Source organism: Eptatretus burgeri, chromosome 1, assembly GCF_056783735.1.
Source record: "Eptatretus burgeri isolate ZD-2024b chromosome 1, Ebu_testis_v1, whole genome shotgun sequence".
NCBI classification, from domain to species: Eukaryota; Metazoa; Chordata; class Myxini; order Myxiniformes; family Myxinidae; genus Eptatretus; species Eptatretus burgeri.
Window position 1 is genome coordinate 21,781,754 of NC_140961.1, and position 20,287 is coordinate 21,802,040.

Sequence of the window (20,287 nt, forward strand, 5' to 3'; positions counted from 1 at the left end):
CTTGGTGAGTAAAACGGATTCATCAGTGCAGGAGAATGTGATCACAAGCCACCAATGACAACGATACGTGTGATTTTACATGAACAGGGAATGGTCTTCCTAATACTACCTGGAGAAAGAGCTGTGACGGAAATGGTGCAGACAACTCAAAAACTCTGCAGGGAATGGATGACACACACACACACACCAGGCAGAAACACACACACACATACACCAGGCAGAAACACACACACACATACACCAGGCAGAAACACACACACACACACACACACACACACACACACACACACACCAGGCAGAAACACACACACACACACACACACACATACACCAGGCAGAAACACACACACACACACACCAGGCAGAAACACACACACACACACACACATACACCAGGCAGAAACACACACACACACACACATACACCAGGCAGAAACACACACACACACACACACCAGGCAGAAACACACACACACACACACATACACCAGGCAGAAACACACACACACACACACACATACACCAGGCAGAAAAACACATACACCAGGCAGAAAAACACACACACCAGGCAGAAACACACACACACACACACACACCAGGCAGAAACACACACACACACACACACATCAGGCAGAAACACACACACACACACCAGGCAGAAACACACACACACACACAAGGCAGAAACACACACACACACACAAGGCAGAAACACACACACACACACACACACAAGGCAGAAACACACACACACACACACCAGGCAGAAACACACACACACACCAGGCAGAAACACACACACACACACACCAGGCAGAAACACACACACACACACCAGGCAGAAACACACACCAGGCAGAAACACACACACACACACACACACACACACCAGGCAGAAACACACACACACACACACACCAGGCAGAAACACACACACACACACAAGGCAGAAACACACACACAACGAAAATGATATGCATGCTTCTCCACAGTACAAACAGCCAACACAGTGAAGCCAGTTCTCCCCATGGTGCAGGGTTAATGTAAACCCCAAATCCGGGAAACCGGTAGTTTAGACGGTGGAACAAACCGGTATTTTAGACGGTGGAACAAACCGGTATTTTAGACGGTGGAACAAACCGGTATTTTAGACGGTGGAACAAACCGGTATTTTAGACGGTGGAACAAACCGGTATTTTAGACGGTGGAACAAACCGGTATTTTAGACGGTGGAACAAACCGGTATTTTAGACGGTGGAACAAACCGGTAGTTTAGACGGTGGAACAAACCGGTAGTTTAGACGGTGGAACAAACCGGTAGTTTAGACGGTGGAACAAACCGGTATTTTAGACGGTGGAACAAACCGGTATTTTAGACGGTGGAACAAACCGGTATTTTAGACGGTGGAACAAACCGGTAGTTTAGACGGTGGAACAAACCGGTAGTTTAGACGGATTTAGACGGTATAATAAACCGGTAGTTTAGACGGTAGATTAAACCGGTAGTTTGCGATTTAGACGGAAGATTAAACCGGTAGTTTGCGATTTAGACGGTAGATTAAACCGGTAGTTTTGACGGAGGATTAAACCGGTAGTTTGTGATTTAGACGGTAGATAAACCGGTAGTTTGCGATTTCGACAGTGGTTTAAACCGGTGGTTTGCGATTTCGACGGTAGATTAAACCGGTAGTTTAGACGGTAGATTAAACTGGTAGTTTGAGATTAAGACGGTAGATTCAACTGGTAGTTTAGACGGCAGAAACACACACACACACACACACACACACACACACACACCAGTCAGAAATACACACACACAAACATACACCAGGCATAGACACACACACACATATACACCAGGCAGAAACACACACACACAAACATACACCAGGCATAGACACACACACATACACCACGCAGAAAAACACACACACATACACCAGGCAGAAAAACACACACACATACACCACGCAGAAAAACACACACACATACACCACGCAGAAAAACACACACACACATACACCACGCAGAAAAACACACACACACATACACCAGGCAGAAAAACACACACACACCAGGCAGAAAAACACACACACACACACCAGGCAGAAACACACACACACACACCAGGCAGAAACACACACACCAGTCAGAAACACACACACACACACCAGGCAGAAACACACACACACACACACCAGGCAGAAACACACACACACACACACCAGGCAGAAACACACACACACACACACCAGGCAGAAACACACACACACACACCAGGCAGAAACACACACACCAGGCAGAAACACACACACACACACACCAGGCAGAAACACACACACACACACACCAGGCAGAAACACACACACACACACACACGGCAGAAACACACACACAATGAAAATGATATGCGTGCTTCTCCACAGTACGAACAGCCAACACAGTGAAGCCAGTTCTCCCCATGGTGCAGGGTTAATGTAAACCCCAAATCCGGGAAACTGGTAGTTTAGACGGTAGAATAAATCGGTAGTTTATACGGCTTTAGACGGTGGAATAAACCGGTATTTTAGACGGTGGAACAAACCGGTAGTTTAGACGGTGGAATAAACCGGTAGTTTAGACGGTAGTTTGCGATTTCGACGGAAGATTAAACCGGTAGTTTGCGATTTAGACGGTAGATTAAACCGGTAGTTTTGACGGAGGATTAAACCGGTAGTTTGTGATTTAGACGGTAGATAAACCGGTAGTTTGCGATTTTGACAGTGGATTAAACCGGTAGTTTGCGATTTCGATAGTGGATTAAACCGGTGGTTTGCGATTTTGACGGTAGATTAAACCGGTAGTTTAGACGGCAGATTAAACTGGTAGTTTGAGATTGAGACGGTAGATTCAACTGGTAGTTTAGACGGCAGAAACACACACACACACACACACACACACACACACACACACACACACCAGGCAGAAACACACACACACACACATACACCAGGCAGAAACACACACACACACACACATACACCAGTCAGAAATACACACACACAAACATACACCAGGCATAGACACACACACACACACACATATACACCAGGCAGAAACACACACACACAAACATACACCAGGCATAGACACACACACATACACCACGCAGAAAAACACACACACACACCAGGCAGAAAAACACACACACACACACACACATACACCAGGCAGAAAAACACACACACACACACACATACACCAGGCAGAAAAACACACACACACATACACCAGGCAGAAAAACACACACACACACACACATATACACCAGGCAGAAACACACACACACACACACACACACATATACACCAGGCAGAAACACACACACACACCAGGCAGAAACACACACACACACACCAGGCAGAAACACACACACACACACACCAGGCAGAAACACACACACACACACACACACACCGAAAATGATATGCATGCTTCTCCACAGTACAAACAGCCAACACAGTGAAGCCAGTTCTCCCCATGGTGCAGGGTTAATGTAAACCCCAAATCCGGGAAACCGGTAGTTTAGACGGTAGAATAAATCGGTAGTTTAAACGGCTTTAGACGGTGGAATAAACCGGTATTTTTGACGGTGGAATAAACCGGTACTTAAGACGGTGGAACAAACCGGTATTTTAGACGGTGGAATAAACCGGTAGTTTAGACGGTGGAATAAACCGGTAGTTTAGACGGATTTAGACGGTAGAATAAACCGGTAGTTTAGACGGTAGATTAAACCGGTAGTTTGCGATTTAGACGGAAGATTAAACCAGTAGTTTGCGATTTAGACGGTAGAATAAACCGGTAGTTTTGACGGAGAATTAAACCGGTAGTTTGCGATTTAGACGGTAGATAAACCGGTAGTTTGCGATTGACAGTGGATTAAACCGGTGGTTTGCAATTTCGACGGTAGGTTAAACCGGTAGTTTAGACGGTAGATTAAACTGGTAGTTTGAGATTAAGACGGTAGATTCAACTGGTAGTTTAGACGGCAGAAACACACACACACACACACACACACACACAGACACACACACACACACACCAGGCAGAAACACACACACACACCAGGCAGAAACACACACACACCAGGCAGAAACACACACATACACCAGGCAGAAACACACACATACACCAGGCAGAAACACACACACACCAGGCAGAAACACACACACACACATACACCAGTCAGAAATACACACACAAACATACACCAGGCATAGACACACACACACACACACACACACACACACACATATACACCAGGCAGAAACACACACACAAACATACTCCAGGCAGAAACACACACACAAACATACACCAGGCAGAAAAACACACACAAACATACACCAGGCAGAAAAACACACACACACACACACACACACACACATATACACCAGGCAGAAACACACACACACACACACACATATACACCAGGCAGAAACACACACACACACACACACACACACACACACACACACACACACACACACACACACACACACACACACACATATATATATACAGCAGGCATTGACACACACACACATATACACAGGCATTGACACACACACATATACACCAGGCATTGACACACACACACCAGGCATTGACACACACACATACACCAGGCATTGACACACACCCACATATACACCAGGCATTGACACACACACATATACACCAGGCATTGACACACACACATATACACCAGGCATTGACACACACACATATACACCAGGCATTGACACACACACATTTCCACCAGGCATTGACACACCACACACCAGCCAGAAACACACACACACACACACACACACACACACACACACACACACACACACACACACACCCACATATACACACACACACACATACACCAGGCAGAAACACACAGACACACACACATATACACACATACACCAGGCAGAAACACACACACACCAGACAGAAAAACACACACACATACATACACCAGGCAGAAACACACACACAATGAAAATGATATGCATGCTTCTCCACAGTACAAACAGCCAACACAGTGAAGCCAGTTCTCCCCATGGTGCAGGGTTAATGTAAACCCCAAATCCGGGAAACCGGTAGTTTAGACGGTAGAATAAGCCGGTAGTTTAGACGGTAGAATAAGCCGGTAGTTTAGACGGTAGAATAAACCGGTAGTTTTGACTGACTTAGACGGTAGAATAAACCGGTAGTTTTGACTGACTTAGATGGTAGATTAAACCGGTAGTGTAGATGGATTTAGACGGTATAATAAAACGGTACTTTAGACGGTATATTAAACCGGTAGTTTGCGATTTAGATGGTAGATTAAACCGGTAGTTTAGACGGTAGATTAAACCGGTAGTTTAGACGGGAGATTAAACCGGTAGTTTAGACTGACTTACACGGTAGAATAAACCGGTAGTTTAGACTGACTTACACGGTAGAATAAACCGGTAGTTTAGACTGACTTACACGGTAGAGTAAATCGGTAGTTTAGACGGTAGATTAAACCGGTAGTTTAGACGGTAGATTAAACCGGTAGTTTAGACGGGAGATTAAACCGGTAGTTTAGACTGACTTACACGGTAGAATAAACCGGTAGTTTAGACTGACTTACACGGTAGATTAAACCGGTAGTTTAGACGGTAGATTAAACCGGTAGTTTAGACGGTAGATTAAACCGGTAGTTTAGACGGTAGATTAAACCGGTAGTTTGCGATTCAGACGGAATAAAAAAAACCCCACCAAAAACCTTCACAGACAACGTTTAAGTTTCGTCGACAAACACGACAGATTCCCATTCCCAGCGGTTCATAACGAATGGGACCTTAGTTAGTTAGTGTATTTCGTGTGATCCGATGATTGAGAGAACTTACCCGTACCGGGGCCATGGTCAACACTCAAGATGATTTCTCTGAGGCTCCACTGAACTCAGGGCCTACTTCGTTGTGAATCTCCGAATTTTGGAAACCTGCTCGCCCTGTGCCAATTTCCTCAGCCGATGTGACGAGGATCCCCACAAACACTCAACCAAAAGTCACCCTTCCCCAGACAGAACCATCGAACCACGTGTTCAGCGCAAGACATTACAGTCAACTCACAATTGTATATTTATGATTCACTCGCTTATTCAGTCATTTAAGATGACTTTTTTTGTTATATTTATCAATTATATGTCATGCTCAGCTTAATTTAACAATATATGTATTTCAATCAAAAATATATACATATATATTTATGTATGTATCAACTTTTAAAATACACCGCACTAAATGTTGCTGCCAACTAATTAGTGTTTTGGACAAAAGAAGATTATAGAAACCAAATAGAAACAAATAAAAACTGACAAATCGTAGTTGTAAGGACTATTCTATCCGTAAAGTTGCTAATCAATATTTTCAACTTCGACGTATAAATTGTGGTAAAATATAAAATAGGAAAACGATCTGGCTAACGAAAAGACTGTTATACACCCCAAAATAAATGCCATCTCTGTTTAGACTGTACAGAAATTTGTAGTGAAGCAATTACTCACTTCAAGAACAAAAAACAAATTATCTAAAGAAATGATACTTACATATATTTATATATAATTTATATTTTCGGTTTACAACACGTCACGGTCATTTAGTCAACGTTCCTCGAGCTGTCATCCAGCCAGATCCGACGGATACCCATAATTCCTTGCGCCTCATGATATTTTATTGCGGTTTCTTTCATAACTTTCACTCTCATCGCTTTGTCCGGGTGTTCTCATCGCTTCGTCCGACGCACGCAAACACGTCCTCTTGTTTTCTCTGCCCAAAAACTGAGTTTCATGTATGACGTTGACGTGTTTATAACGGCCGACGTTTGATCGTCCGACGCACGCAAACGCGTCGTGAAGCCGACGGCCATGAAAATAATTTGAATATTCATTAACGGCCGTTAAGTGTGTTGACGTCGACGGGAGGCGGGTTTAGTCGGGGGAAGTCACCACGGCGGAAGTGACGTGTGTTCGACCGGGGTGGTGTTTGTGAGTGTCATTCGCGAGAATGATATCTCCCGAGCTGGTGCTGCCCTTGCTAGCAGTGAGTTCCTTGGTGCTGGTGTTCGCCCTGTTGCTGTATGTCCTGTTCGGACGACCATCGGTTGGTAAGATGGAACCTCGCGCTGGGCCCACCCACCTGGTATATCGCTTCCGGAATGACGTCACCGTGTTGGACGTCTTGTGTGCAGGGAATCTCGCGGTGTTGGCAGTTTTAAATTACTGTTGATTTTAATACTCTGTGGAATATTTAAAACCGAAGCATATTAACGCACACGGACATGGAAGTTTTGTACATTGTATTTTTACACGTAACTTCCTCGTCCTTAAAATGAGTTTGAATTTGTCTATATATTACGTACTACTTGCTACCATGTGTTGAGATGTGGCGAAAGTTTTTTGCCCTCCACCTCTTCCCCCCATTTACTCCACATATGCCCCATACCCCTCCCCTTCTCGCTACCAAACTTTTCCCTTACCTTCCACTTCCTACTCTCTCCCACTCCCTCTTCCTTCTCCCACCACCCCCCTCCCAATCCTCCTCCTCCTCCCACTACCCCTCCCAATCCTCCTCCTCCTCCTCCCACCACCCCCTCCCAATCCTCATCCTCCTCCTCCTCCCACCACCCCCTCCCAAGCCTCCTCCTCCTCCTCCTCCCACCACCCCTCCCAATCCTCCTCCTCCTCCTCCTCCCACCACCCCCTCCCAATCCTCCTCCTCCTCCTCCCACCACCCCCTCCCAATCCTCCTCCTCCTCCCACCACCCCCTCCCAATCCTCCTCCTTCTCCCACCACCCCCTCTCAATCCTCCTCCTTCTCCCACCACCACCCTCCCAATCCTCCTCCTTCTCCCACCACCCCCTCCCAATCCTCCTCCTTCGCCCACCACCCTATCCTCCTCCTTCGCCCACCCCCCCTATCCTCCTCCTTCGCCCACCACCCCCCACAATCCTTCTCCTCCTCCCACCACCCCCTCCTATCCTCCTCCTCCTCATACCAACCCCTCCTATCCTCCTCACACCACCCCCTCTCCCATGCTCCTCCTTCGACCACCACCCACCACGCCTCCACCCCCATGCTCCTCTTTCTCCCACCACCCCTCCACCCCCAATGCTTCTCTTTCTCCCACCCCCATGCTTCTTCTTCTCCGACCACCCTCCCCCCCACCCCCAATGCTCCTCCTCTCCTCCCAACCCTTCTCCTTACAACTCTCCCCTCTCGCAATGATGCTCCAGTTTTAAATAATAGTTGGAAAGATCTCGTAAAAGCTGAAATGCTGAGTTTGATTTCCGTTTCATGTACGATTGATTGGGTCATTGTTCCTACAAAATGCAGAGAAGTGATAACACACACACACACACACACAAACACGCACACACACACACACACACACACACACACACACACACACACACACACACACACACACACACACACACACACACACACACACACACACACACACACACACACTTAAAGGCCATCTTCCCTGCTAAAGCGGGGGTTAGCCAATGACAATCTTCTCCACTTTACCCTATTTTCTGCATCTCCTAGAGAAGTGATAATGGCTCTGATTATTACCATCGTCTCATCAAAGCATTTGGTGGCAGGTGTCACGTCCAGGTGTCACGTCGAGCTATGTGACATTCCCACGAGATTAGCTTGTGTGGTGTTTACCTTTATATTTTACTTACCTTCAAGCTGGTTTCCCCAATAACATGATTTCAATGGCTAATGCGTGGTGTGGTCACTTGTGGTTTGTATGAATGCTCCCTCAACCCCTCCACCATCCTACTACCCCTCTCGTTACACCAGTCATGACATGATCTTAGAGTAACCAAGGAAATCTCTTTACCACTAAAGTAGCGCAAGAAGAATCTAATGACCAGTGAAATGCACACTCTACATACAGTTATATACAGCTACAAATCCCACCACTTCGTTGCTCACCAGGTGTTTTCCAGATGTTAAAGGTGAGTAGTCGACTTCTATTGCACAACACGTGTTGCCGTGTCATGTCATGCTCGCTCGAGTATTTAATCCACGTCTCGAGTTGGACACTTTAACGTCGTGCTGTGTCTGTCGACATGTCATTCCATGCCGTAGCCTTCCAGGAAGCTGCCGAGGCAGAACCCAAACCACCGCAGCAGGCCGTCGTCCGGGGTCCCCGTCGTGCCCGGTCACTCCGTCAGCGTCACCAGGCCCAGCAACTGCTTGCCGCCCATGCTGCACGCGATGGTCAGTACCTTCACATGCTTTGTAATGATCCTTATTGCCGCCACTCTTCCTCCTTCCACGTTTCTTGGGTTTTCTTGACTCTCCTCGCTGTGTGTAATTGTCCTGCAGAAGAAGATGCCGACGACAACGCCAACTTGGAAGGTGAGGCCCCTGCTGAAAGTCGTATCGGGGCCAAAAAGCTGAAGAAGCTCCAGGAGAAGCAGCAAAAGAAGGCCCAACGTGAGGTAGAGCTATCTGGAGTTTTATTTGTGCAGGAAAATGTTTTTAATGTTTGTGTTGTGCACACATTGGTGTGCACGGCTTAGCTGAGGGTCTCGGAGAGGATTTTTGAATCGAGACACAATGTGCAATCTTTCCTTTGGGCCTTAATTACAGGGTACGAGGTACTGGGTCAGTTACTCGAGGTACTGGGTCAGTTACTCGAGGTACTGGGTCGGTTACTCGAGGTACTGGGTCGGTTACTCGAGGTACTGGGTCGGTTACTCGAGGTACTGGGTCGGTTACTCGAGGTACTGGGTCGGTTACTCGAGGTACTGGGTCGGTTACTCGAGGTACTGGGTCGGTTACTCGAGGTACTGGGTCGGTTACTCGAGGTACTGGGTCGGTTACTCGAGGTACTGGGTCGGTTACTCGAGGTACTGGGTCGGTTACTCGAGGTACTGGGTCGGTTACTCGAGGTACTGGGTCGGTTACTCGAGGTACTGGGTCGGTTACTCGAGGTACTGGGTCGGTTACTCGAGGTACTGGGTCGGTTACTCGAGGTACTGGGTCGGTTACTCGAGGTACTGGGTCGGTTACTCGAGGTACTGGGTCGGTTACTCGAGGTACTGGGTCGGTTACTCGAGGTACTGGGTCGGTTACTCGAGGTACTGGGTCGGTTACTCGAGGTACTGGGTCGGTTACTCGAGGTACTGGGTCGGTTACTCGAGGTACTGGGTCGGTTACTCGAGGTACTGGGTCGGTTACTCGAGGTACTGGGTCGGTTACTCGAGGTACTGGGTCGGTTACTCGAGGTACTGGGTCAGTTACTCGAGGTACTGGGTCAGTTACTCAAGGTAATGTTTTTGGGATCGAGTGTTTTTGTTAATCCATTCAGAAGGAGACCCGGAGGTCATAGACATCGTAGTCAGTGTCGTACGGCTCCAAAAATGGAAATTTCAGAGATAATTGATAAATTTAAAGGTTTTTCATGATTATTTTTTTGTTTGTTTGTTCTTCTCAGGTCATGTTCCAAACAAGTCGAGCTAATATTCTCTGGAGTTTAGCAGGTTCATACGACGTGCTCATTTTTGATCGAAGCTTTTTGTAGCAGGATTCTGGTAAAGAAGTCTACTCCCAAAGTTGACCGGATCTGTGAGTTCTTAGTTTGTGATTTTGTTGTTTGTTTGTTTGTTTTCCAGCAAGCAGGCAGATAGGCTTCGGCTTCATTCTATTTTTATGGATACGAGTATAGAGAGTTTATTTCCAGATAAGGTTGGGGAGCGAACCCCATTGAAGGTTTATTTCACTTTCACGAAGATCATAGGGCAATCCTTATTTAATTATGGTAAATTTCTTTAAACTCTCAGTGTAGATAGAGTAAAGGACATTTTGGAAACCGACTGTGCATGTTCGTCTTCCCCCTTTTTATATGGTCCTTGTGGACACGTAGTTTCTGGGGATTTGAATATAATTAGTAAAAGTGAAATTAGAGATCTTATGAAAATGGGAGCGAAATATAGGGAACCAGTCACTCAACCTTGGAGCTGGATTAGGTCTTCAATTGTGGATTCCGTCTCTAATTTTGTTAACAAAACGTGCACCACGTTTAAGTCATCTGTAAACAGTTTTAATGTATGGTTTAACAGAGTTGTGGAAGTCCTGGATAATAGGATTAATTTTTTTAGTAGTCGGGGCTTGCTTTCACTGGGTCGGTCTAAACCGGTATTGAACAAGCTGAGTGTTCGAAAAGATATTTGGGATCTCCATGATAGCTACCTAATAGCTCCAGCGGATAAGGCTGCTAATAATTTTGTTGTGGTTTGTAAAAAGTTTTGTGCGGAGGTTTTATGAAGAGAGAGAGAGGCATTGATACGGTTACTTTCACGCGTATAGGAAGTAGCACATGCAGTATGTTCCTTGTCATTAGTCATTCCAAGATATTATCTCTGAGCATCAGGAAGTTTTTAGTTGATTTTGGTATTTTATGTAAGGAGGTAAATCTTTGTATTCCTCGACTTTTCTGGATCCCGAGGCTTCATAAGAACCCATACAAGTACAGGTTTATCGCGGGTGCCAGGCAGTGTTCTGCCAAACAGTTATCAGTTATAGTTAACTCAGGATTACAAGTTGTTATATTGGAGAATAGTTCAGGAAATATTGTTTCGTAATTGAGAAGAATTCTGGTATTAACACTTTCTGGAACATTAATTCTACTTTAGAGTCCTTATTTAGAATTGGATGCCGCCTGTGAAGATCACCGCTATGTGCTAACCGCATGCACGATAACAGACACACGTGCAGCCCCATGATAATTACCATCGCACTGCACGGGACATGCATGGCGCACGTCTTTATTCGGGTCTGCACACTGATTTACAACGGCGTCTTACCATCGATCTTCGCTCGTCACCTCAGCCATCAATATCTCCCGCAAACGGCAGAGGTCATCCTGCACCTCCGCCTCGATGCAGAGGCACAAATGCGCAGCTCAGGCTGCGTGGCATACGGACGGAACAAGTGCATTGACCAGCGCCAAGCGCAGAGCGCTGGGGGCGCCCGAATGGGCATGCAGGACCGACGTGACCCTCGGCCGGTCACCGGAACGCGGCCCGGGAGTTCGTTGCGGGGCGGTCATGTCGCGGTGTTCAGCGCGGGGCGATTCCACATCTCAACTATGTCTCGCCGGATGTACAAATGCGACCACTTCCAGCCATAGGGGGCCAGGCAGCGCGCTGCCAGGGTCCAATAGGAGCACACGATTTCGGGTGACGACGCATCGCTTCGGGTCATCACCCCCACCCTACACCATGGACCTTATAAAGGGCGGATCGCAAAGCCGTTAAAAAGCTGGGATCTTTACATTCGCCTTCCTCGTCTGCCTTCTCGCGTGCTGACTCTGCCATCCAACGCCCACCCGCCTGACTCCATCTCCTGATTCTCACCGCTGGCTCCACCCACCGCCCTTCTCATCCACCAACTCCACCTTCCTTGCCTGTCAGCTCCGCCTATTCTCTGGACCGGTGCACGTGCTGAGCCTGGCACAGTGACCAAGCAGGAGACAACGCGCCGACCATCGAACTGGGACCGTTCAGCGGAGTGTCCCCCAAAGTGTACTGGGTAGCATGGCCGGCTGGCGTCCAAGATCCAGTTCCGACGCTTGCGTTCCCATTGAAGGTGCTTTCAACGGTGGACAGGGGTCATCATGGGCACTCTGACCGGTCTGTGGCTACGCAGTCCCATACGCAGCAGGGTGCGATGCACTGTGGATTGTGACACATTCCTCACCTGACCACCATTAAAATTTTCTGTGACTTGTGCCACAGTACACCTGTCAGTTCTGAGCAGACGGGATAGCCTTCGTTTCCCTCGCGCATCGATGAGCCTTGGGCGCCCAACACCCTGTCACCGGTTTGTGGTTTGTCCCTCCTCGGACCACTGTCGGTAGGTACTCACCACTGCTGACCGGGAGCACCCCACAAGCCTTGCCGTTTCAGAGATGCTCTGACCCAGTCATCTGGCCATAACAATTTGGCCCTTGTCAAAGTCGCTCAGGTCTTTACTCCTGCCCATTTCTCCTGCATCCAACACATCAACTTCAAGAACTGACTGTTCACTTGCTGCCTAATATATCCCACCCCTTGACAGGTGCCATTGTAACAAGATAATTAATGTTATTCACTTCACCTGTCAGTGGTCATAATGCTTTAGCTCATCAATATATATATATATATATATATATATATATATATATATATATATATATATATATATATATATATATATATATATATATATTGTTGTGGCCACAGATACCAGGACACCAGTTTGTTACTCGGGGATTAATCCGCGGTTGTCCTCGGAAGACCTGCACCTGGGGCCACCGCTCACAATTAACGTTGTGGTACGGTGGGTTGTTTTAGAACCACGAACACCACCCAGTTAACCACGAGTTCCAGTGTCCACCGTCTAATTATGCCATTTAACTAGAGGTCATGTGGTTACCTGAATGGGGAGCGCACCCTCGGCAAAGCACCAATCTTATCTTGATTAGATCTTAATTGGGGCGGCCGAGCATTTTAACCGCTGGTGCGTGCCGACTATTTTTGGTCAAATCTGTGGTAATTACCTCCCAGTCTATCTCGGTTCGGACAATGCTAGACCAATGGAAGGAAAGGACACGCATGGACAGGTTGGAAGTCAATAAATAATTTATTATTAAGAAAATTAATAAATAAATAACTTTTTATTTCCTGAGGTAAATAAGTGAATAAATTCCTTGGTAACTGAACACACACCTAGTCTATCGCACTCCATGTCATCATCACTCTCATCCTTCTCCAGAAACCAGCCCACCTTTTATTCAACATTGAGTTTCAATTCAGCCAATAAAATAAAGCAATCGAAATGAATAATTAATCAGGCAAAATTAATCAAAATGACAGGAAAGAGACAGAGAGCAGATGGTTATCGGGGGTTCACTTGCAACTAAACACGGACAAGGGAACCCAGCAGATCATTTGGGGGGGGGTGGGGGAAGAGTCGTCTCGCTCACCAGAGAGAAATCGTCCGTAAAGTGGAAACATCCTGAAATGTGTGTGCGTGTCTTGTCCGTCGCCAGCACCCAGCCTTGCCGTGCACCCACTCGCCAACAGCCTTGAATGCCAGTCGACATCTGGGGGCACCGAGATCGTCTGTCGCGGGTTTAGACCCTGGTGCTACGACACGGGCAGCTCCTCACACTTCACGAAACTGGTGACTTCCAGTGACCCACCCGCGCCTCACTCGTGACTGACCCGTGCCTCACTCGTTGTGGGTGCTGCTCATACCCACACGCGCACTATACACTCACTTGCTCAAGCACTGGAAAGGACAAACTGACTGACATTGTCTCGTTGGTGCTGGTCAGACACCCACACGCTCACTCGCTCGCTTCCTCGCTTGCGCGCTTCTCCCTTCAGAACGGACCTCTTCTTTTTATATATATATATATATATATATATATATATATATATATATATATATATATATATATATATATATATATATATATATATATATATATATATATATATATATATATATATATATATCCGGCCCGTCCCGGCGGGCACAGAGTCCCCCCAAGCTCACCCCGCCCAACTTGCGCACCGTTACCATGACAACCCATGCTTTCGAAAAAGGGCGGGTCTCGGCGTCGATGAAGGAAATGTGTGAAAACGTTGATGGAAAAAAAGGCGGGCATCAGCGTTCGTGAAAGAAATATGTGCATAGACGTGTCTGTAGTAAAGAAAAAAAAGTTTCCCATAAGAGAGGGGATCTATTCTTTACCCTTCTCAACACGCCACATTTAAAATCCCACTAAACATGGGGATGTGGGCTAATCTGGACATCCATTTCAGGAAATAACTGTCTGAGGACCTGGATGTGTGGATGCATTCATCAGACCGGATTCCGAAATCTGTAACACTATATATATATATATATATATATATATATATATATATATATATATATATATATATATATATATATATATATATATATATATATATATATATATATATATATATATATATATATATATATATATATATATATATAATATATACACATACATACACACACACACACATACAGATACACAATTCCAAAGCTATTCAAGGTACCCGTAAATTTTCATCAGTGAAGCTCACCAAGTCCTCATCATCTGTGTCACTGTGAAACGGCTGAAGTGGCTCGGAATTGGCGACAAGTGTGTGGGTGTGTTCAGTTACCAAGCCAGCCATTCCTTATCAATGGTTTCGAATGGAGTGCCGGCTTGAGCGCTTGAGCCTCTTGGCGAGCGCTCCACAAACGTGGTAACTGAACACACCCCTGGCTTGTTGGGTATACCCATACGCAGGTAAAAAGTGTCTGAAATTCCCCAAGAGCGCTTTTTCTCCAGGTGCGGGTGTACCAAGTGGTGGGTTATTTGCGTCAAAATATGGTAATGGAGGATATGTTTCATTTTGAATGTTGCATTGTGGGTTTTGGTAGTTCTCCATCACCGTTGTGGCTGATTAGTCGCTTGACAAGACGAGGTCTAACTGCACCCTGCGCTATCTTCTGGCCATCATTTTTTCCATAGCAATAGTGGCTTCAAATTATTGGTCTCCTTGAATGCCATTTTGAACGTTCAAGTTGAGGAGAAATCCTTTGGGGCATGCGCAGTGGTTCGCGTACATCCTCGATTCACACCAAACACAGGTGAGCGGTGGCTCACCGCTGGGTTCACTGGTCAGTATCAAGGAAGGCCTACTTTATCATGCGGTTCAACTTCTGCTGTGGTATGGCAGGTAGCACAAATGTTCTGCAGTTCCCTTTTGAATATTATGCTGATTTTCCTCTGTGTGCATTTTGGAGGGGACCAGGATAGCTTGCATCAGCCACTGACGGTGGGCAGATGTTTTCACCTCTGTCTGTCTGTCTGTGTCTGTAAGCAGGATATCTCAAAAACTTATTGATGGATTTGGACTAAACTTGGTGTACAGGTTGGGTGGGTGTGTGTGACAAGTACAAATTGATTAGATTTTGATGAAGATCCGGATCAGGTGACAAGAATTTTAAAGTGATTCTTCATCATTGAGAGATCGGGCCAAAAACGATATAGAGCACGATATCTGAAAAAGTTGTGGACGGATTCAGCCGAAACTTGGTGGACAGGTTGGTGAGGTGGCAAGACCGGGTCTGGATGCAGATCTGGCCTATCGGTGGGATACAAAACATCATCTGTTCAGCCTGGTAGACATATGCACTCTACCGAGTGCTATTCGTTTGGTTGAGTGCTTGCCATCATGCTGCTTCAGCCCTTTTTGATTTCCAACATGTGGGGCTTGAACATAAACTGGATTTCCAGTAGGGGTGCTGCAGCTCAGAGCACACTCTCGTCGGGCACATCAAGTTGACTTGACTTTTCCCATTTTAGGTTGTCGACGTTAAACGTCCGGATAAATTTGAATGTGGGTGCAGCATGAGGATGAATGGCCAAATGGACTGCTGCATCCAAGGTCCTTTGTGTATTCATAACGTAAAACCGTGTGTGTGTGTGTGTGTGTGTGTGTGTGTGTGTGTGTGTGTGTGTGTGTGTGTGTGTGTGTGTGTGTGTGTGTGTGTGTGTGTGTGTGTGTGTGTGTGTGTGTGTGTGTGTGTGTGTAAAGCAGTGAAGTTTGTATATCCCCTCTAACGCCCACAGTTTGCAAGCTAGACCCTACAAACCATGTATTTTCAAAACCAGCATGATGCGCGAAAGGTTATAGGACAGGGCGGTGGCAGATCCAGGAGGCTCAGGGGGCTCAAGCTCATCATGTGTAGCGCCCACAGACTGCCGAGGTAAATTATAAATCCAACCTTACCCCCAGTGGTGAGAGAGACAGACAGACAGACAGAGAGAGAGAGAGAGACAGACAGAGACACACGTGCCGGCAACCTGGAACCTGTGCTCACAACTAAGGAAACGAAAGTGAAAGTGACAGCGTCATGACACGAAACGAAAGTAACAGTGGTGGTGGTCTGCAATGAATACAAGTAATTTTTGTGTTGTCTGCGCCGAATATACAACGTGTCCAACGTGTCTGGAAAGTAAGTGGTTTGAATATACAATATGGCACTCCCGATTCCACCCACAATTTCCTCTCGATCTGCCGCAAATCCGACTCCAGAACAGATACTTCATGACGCACGCATGAAAACTGACACTACTCACCAGCAGTTGCCGACTTAAATTTTCATCGTTAACCATGGACTGACCAACAGCTGCATCTCACAAGGACACAAGTGATGCAGTTGTCAGACTCCAAAACCTGGAGACGTTTATTACGCTTGAGATGAACACTTGGAGAGATAAGCTGTACTTCATTGGTCGTGGATTTACAAATGGGCACGTTCGAAGGATAACTGCCCAAGAGCACACCGTCGCATATTTACATCAACTTTTCCCAAAGTGTTTCCACCAGTGGCCATTCAGTCCACAGTCGTGTAATTGATGCTGCTGTAAATCGTATCTAGTATTTTCACATTTTTCCATGGGTGTTTTCACCATGACACGTGACCGTAGTCCACTGTCGTGTAACTGGTACTAATGTATATCATATCTTTGAACGATACACTCAATACAGTTTATTTGGTTAAAAAAAAATGACAGCTTTCTTCTACCCAATTCCCTTCAGATGCCGAAAGACCGCCCTACTCGAAGAAACACGGCGGCTGCTGGTTGTAATTGCTCCCTGGATTCCCCTGGATCCGTTCGTTCGTTCGTTCGTAAGCAAACATGCCCCGTAAAGAACGATTCGGACGTAATTCTGCTGCAGCCGATGCCAAGAAGAGGGCCCGAATGACAGAGACAGAAGATTTAAAAACACTGCGTCTTCTCCAAAATAAAAAAACGCAATGAATCTACCCGAGCAGCCGAGTCTCCGGAAAGCAAAGCTCGCCGTCTTGAAGATCAGCGTGCACGGACTGCGTCTACCCGAGCAACCGAGTCTGCTGAAACGAACGCTCGCCGTCTTGAAGATCAGCGTATTCCAACCACTCGACAAAGAGCGCGCGATGCTACCAATAGGCTAGCACCGACTTGTGACCCAAATGATCTCCATGTTAAAGCAAACATTCATTGGGCCAATGGACAAGCTCTGCTGCCACTGTGGTGCAAAAAAAATTCAAGGCAGAAAGGCCTGGCATTTGCTGCTCAGGAGTCAATGTTATCCTGCAGCCATTCCCTCCACTCCCTCAAATCCTTCAAGAGCTCTTTTCAGGAGAAGACCCCATGAGCAAGACCTTCTTGTCCAATATCCGCGAGTACAATGGCTGCTTCTCAATGACCAGCTTCAGCTTCGGCCACAAGGATGCCTCTGTGCAGGGATGGAACCCAAGCTTCAAGATTCAAGGCCAGGTGTTTCACCGCATGGGCAACCTCTTACCGCCACAGGAAGGCCAGCCCAATTTCCTCCAGGTGTATTTCCTCGACAGCTTCGCACAGCAGACTGAAATCTGGGGCCAGAACAGGCGCCTAAATCAACAGCTTCTCAGGAACTTGACTGAGTGGTTCCAAGACAACAACCACTACGTCCAACAGCTCAAGACCGCCAAATACATCATAGAAGAGGACAATACTGAAGAATGGAAGATCGTGATCAGAGAGGACAAGAGGCCCCAGGGTCAGCATGAACTGAGGTGGCCATCCTCATGGACAATGAACCAACGGAAAATCGTGACATCGTCATTTGCCTGAAGGACGGCGCCCTCAAGAGGATCTCTGAGCTCCACGCAGCCTATGACCCACAACAGTATCCACTCCTCTTCCCTTACGGCACAGATGGTTACCATATCTACATCGCCAGCAGGAAGGGACGCAAGGTAACTCAACAGCAATTCTACAGCTGTCACATCAAAGTAAGGGATGGCAACTACCTACTGCAAGGTGTGCGCCTCTTCCAACAATACCTGGTGGATGCCTACTGGAAGATTGAGACTGAGAGACCAGTTCTTGCACCGTGAACAAAAGGCTCTCAAAGCAGACAGCTACATCACCCCAAGAGACTCCATCCTGGCTATTGGTGGCGACCCTCGGCGAGTCGGCCAAAGAGTAGTACGTACTTCCGGCCACCTACACTGGCGGTCCACGCTACATGCATGAGAGACAGAGTGACTTATGTCTGAAGGATGAGCCAGGCTGACTTCATCACCATGACATGTAACCCGCAGTGGCCAGAAATCGCGGACAACCTCCTGCCGGGTAAACAAGCACAGGACAGACCAGACATGGTGACATGGGTGTTCCACCGAAAGCACAAGAAGCTGATGGAACTGATTGTGAAGGAGGCTGCCTTTGGCAAGGTGTGCGCTTGACTGTACAGCATCGAGTACCAGAAGCGAGGCCTACCACACGCCCACATCCTCACCTGGCAAGACCCACAGTACAAAATCAGTCCAGAAGAGATGGACTTGGTCATTGCGGCTGAGATCCCGACAAGGACAAAGACCCACAGCTTCACAAATTGGTGCTGTCCCACATGATCCACGGCCCCTGCGGAGCAATCAACATGAACTCGCCCTGTATGGTGGACCGGCAGTGCACCAAACATTTTCCCAAGACATTCCTTCAGTGCACAGAACAAGGCATAGACAGCTATCCCAAGTACCGACGCCACAAGCTGAAAGATGGCAGACACACAGGCAACATCAAGATGCTACAGCGAAGCAAATGCATCAATCAAGAGGTTACCAACCAGTGGGTCATCCCGTACAACCCACTCCTACTGCGGGAATGTAATTGCCACATCAACGTGGAACTCTGCAGCAGCATAAACTCCATCAAGTATGTACTCAAGTATGTCACGAAGGGAACAGACCAGGCACTTTTTGAGCTGCAGCGAACACATCACGACAATGAGCAAAAGACCGACCAGCCGAGAGTGGTTGACGAGATCACCCTGTTCCAAAATGCGAGGTACGTGGGCAGTTGTGAGGCAGCCTGGCGCATTCTGGAGCACCCAAAGCATAACCACTTTCCACCAGTGGTTGGCTTGGCCGTGCACCTCCAGAATGGACAAAGAGTAATATTCACCGAAGCCAACGCAATGAACATAGCTCAAGGGCCACCCCCAGCCACCACCCTTACTGCAATCTTTGAACAATGCAACAATGATATATTTGCCAAAACTCTCAAATATGCTGATGGCCCTGAGTACTACACTTGGAACCGAAACACAAAGAAATGGATACGGCGCAAGAGTGGTGTCCCG

General features: G+C 46.9%; 2 protein-coding genes across 6 annotated transcripts in view; one reads left to right on the forward strand and one right to left on the reverse strand.

Annotated features, from left to right (window-relative positions):
- The window catches only part of NOC3L (NOC3 like DNA replication regulator), a 64,917-nt gene extending 58,756 nt beyond the window's left edge, over positions 1–6,161 (reverse strand). For 2 of the 4 annotated variants that reach the window (XM_085874513.1, XM_085874530.1), the window contains exon 1: positions 5,925–6,161. In XM_085874513.1, coding sequence (XP_085730639.1) covers positions 5,925–5,933 — 9 coding nt within the window. In that variant the 5' untranslated portion in view covers positions 5,934–6,161. Of the gene's footprint in view, positions 1–5,918 lie in introns of all 4 variants that reach the window. The other 2 variants (XM_085874497.1, XM_085874522.1) reach the window with 1 other exon arrangement.
- Positions 6,162–6,988: 827 nt separating this feature from the next.
- DDRGK1 (DDRGK domain containing 1) overlaps positions 6,989–20,287 on the forward strand; it is a 43,692-nt gene continuing 30,393 nt past the window's right edge. The window contains exons 1-3 of one of the 2 annotated variants that reach the window (XM_085874603.1): positions 6,989–7,176; positions 9,177–9,308; positions 9,417–9,532. In XM_085874603.1, the coding sequence (XP_085730729.1) occupies positions 7,077–7,176; positions 9,177–9,308; positions 9,417–9,532 (348 nt within the window). In that variant the 5' untranslated portion in view covers positions 6,989–7,076. The remainder of the gene's footprint in view (positions 7,177–9,176; positions 9,309–9,416; positions 9,533–20,287) is intronic. The other variant, XM_085874593.1, reaches the window with a different exon arrangement.